The 2506-nt window shown below is 57.0% G+C and overlaps 1 protein-coding gene across 1 annotated transcript in view; it reads left to right on the forward strand.

Moving 5' to 3' along the window:
• LOC104461841 (von Willebrand factor A domain-containing protein 5B1-like) overlaps positions 1-2446 on the forward strand; it is a gene marked incomplete at both ends in the record, with an annotated part of 9987 nt that extends 7541 nt beyond the window's left edge. The window contains 4 exon segments of the mRNA XM_010073574.1: positions 900-971; positions 1352-1421; positions 1646-1769; positions 1979-2446. Coding sequence (XP_010071876.1) covers positions 900-971; positions 1352-1421; positions 1646-1769; positions 1979-2446 — 734 coding nt within the window.
• Positions 2447-2506: the final 60 nt, after the last annotated feature.

The raw sequence follows: 2506 nt of genomic DNA on the forward strand, positions 1-2506 counted from the left end.
TCCATGGCCAGGCAAAAGGTCTGCTCTTGGGTCAGGATGCCCTGAGATGACCAAGCTCATCAGTCTGTGGGTTGTGTGTGCTGATCACTCTCTAACACCAGCAATTCCCTTCTCTCATGCCAAGGAGCAGCATCCAAGCAAGGCAGCCAGAGGAGCCTGAGGTCGGGAAACAGAAGGCACCGTGGCTTTTCCCCTGGACGTCCCCAGTCAGCTTGCAGCCAGAATGGAGACGATGGATTTTATGGCATGAGTAAGATTCCCTGAGGTTCTGTTTTCTTCCTGGTGTTACAGAACTCGGTAGTTTTGAGCAACCTGGGCTAGTGGGAGGTGTCCCTGCCCATGGCAGGGGGGGGGGAGCAGAGGTATATTAGGGGGTTGGAACTTGATGATCTTTAAGGTCCTTTCCAACCCAAACCATCCCATGATTCTATGATCCTATGATTCTGTTATTCTAGTTTAGCCTATGAAGGGACATCTTTGCCGGTCTTTTTTTTCTTCTGCCTTCCTCTTGGAATATGGTGCTCACCAGACACATGTCTGGCTGGAGTCCATCTCCTTCAACGGGGAAGAAGCTGCAATTTCCCCCGAAAATCCCAAATCGCAGTCAGTGGCTGCTGACGAGGCTGGGAAGTTAATTGGCAGCCGTCACGCAGATAACACGAGGGATGAAACTGGGTGTAATTAGAGGCAAGGAGATGCGAGACACTTTCTTGTCACCAAATCCTCCGCTAATGAAGATGAGTCGGATCGGACCTTGTCTGGCGCTGTCAGCTCTGCAGATGAATTAAAATCGCCCCTGATCAGGCTCATTAACCCGATAATGGCGCGGAGAGGGCGAGTGGCCGTGCCGGTGGCGATGGCGGCTGGGTGATGATGCTGACGCGGTCCCTCCGTTGCAGATGTGGAGGAGAGCAGCCTGTCGCCCTGCGGCACCCCGTCCTCTGCCTGGGAGCACAGCGGTGTCCTCGAAGGTAGGGCAGAGAGCTGACGGGACTTGCCAGGGTGCAGGGGCATCGGGTCCGCGATTTGGGCTCTTCACCAAATAATTCTGCTGAGTTTTTGGGGTTTTTATAAAACCTTATGACCTAAAACTATGAGCACAAGACCTGACTCCTGGGGTGCAAAGGGCAGAGCTTGGTGGGGCTTTGGGTATAAATTTACCGCAGGTTCATTTTTGAAAGGTGCAAGAATGTCATTATCCACGTTGGACTAATGAGGCAAGGGGAGAGGAAGGATTTTCCCAAAGACTCGGCAGCAGAACAAGCCACCCCCCATCCCGGCATGTGGACCCTGCTCCCTTGCGCTCTCCTCTAGCACCTCGTTCTGAGCCCAGCTTTGTGTTCCTCCCTAGGGCCGCTACAGAGCCTGTCTGCTTCCTCTGCACAAGCCCAAAAATCCATCGAGAGCCTCTTCGCTGCAAGGTACGGGCCAGCTCCACCATCCTCTGCCCTTGGCCAATGTCTTGCACCTACGTGGGTCCGATGCAAACACAAGTGAGGGGAGAGGAGGAACCCCCCAGGGTCAGCGCCTGGAGCCAGGACCAGGCGTGATGCCAGCGGCTGGGGGCCAGGGATGGTTTTTGGAGGGTAGGGTGGGTGTCAGGAGGGGACACGGAGGTTACAGCCACCTTTTTGTCCTCCTGCAGGCTGACCCTCCATAAAACCAGGCTGTTGACTCGAGCTGCCAAAGGGTTCATGAGTAAATCTCCGAGCAGAGCAAGCGAAGCCAGCTCCGAGGGCGACAACGAGAACGCAGACTACCTTCCCCTGGTGAGCAGCTCCTTCCCGCGTCTTGCCGGGGTTGCGTGGTACCGGCAGGAGGATCCCCCCCCTGATCCCACCTTGTGCTGTCTCTGATGGCCACACCCAACGTTCTGCTCGGGGATGGGGAGCTGCTCCATCCATGCATGCCTTTTTCCTGAATTCCCAGAAGCGGTTGGTATCTCAGAGCTTCTCTCTATGCCCACCGCTCCTTGCAGGCGTCTCTGCAGCTGGCTTGCGGTGCCTTCCTCATGAACTCAGCCTTCTGCGACGCCATCAACATTCCCATGGAGAAGCTCAAGTGGACATCGCCCTTCGCCTGCCACCGCCTGGCCCTCAGCCCCTCCAGCTCCTACAGCACCAAGAAACCAACTCCCTCCGGGGAGAACAAGAGCTTCAGCTCCGGCCAGAAGCTCCTGGTTCCTGATGGAGCCCATGGGAAGAGTCCCACCACCAGAGATGATGCTCCAGGTCCAGTGCCGGGAGGATCCAGTGGTCACACGGAGGATGCTGGCCGCCTCCGCCACTTCTCGGGCAGCGCGGTGGAGAGCAGCTCCAAAGCCCTGAAAGCTGAGAAGGAACTCTCTCCCCCGGCCATCACCATCCGCCGCTTCTCCTCCCCGGAGAGCACGCCGGCCGAGTGGCAAGCCGACAGCGACCGGGGCTCGGAGACGGACAGTTCTGAGGTCCAAGCGTTGCTTTTCGAAATCGAGTTGCAGCAGCAGACGGAGCCAGAGGGGATGCTG

Source organism: Pterocles gutturalis, unplaced genomic scaffold (assembly GCF_000699245.1).
Source record: "Pterocles gutturalis isolate BGI_N339 unplaced genomic scaffold, ASM69924v1 scaffold24446, whole genome shotgun sequence".
NCBI lineage: Eukaryota > Metazoa > Chordata > Aves > Pterocliformes > Pteroclidae > Pterocles > Pterocles gutturalis.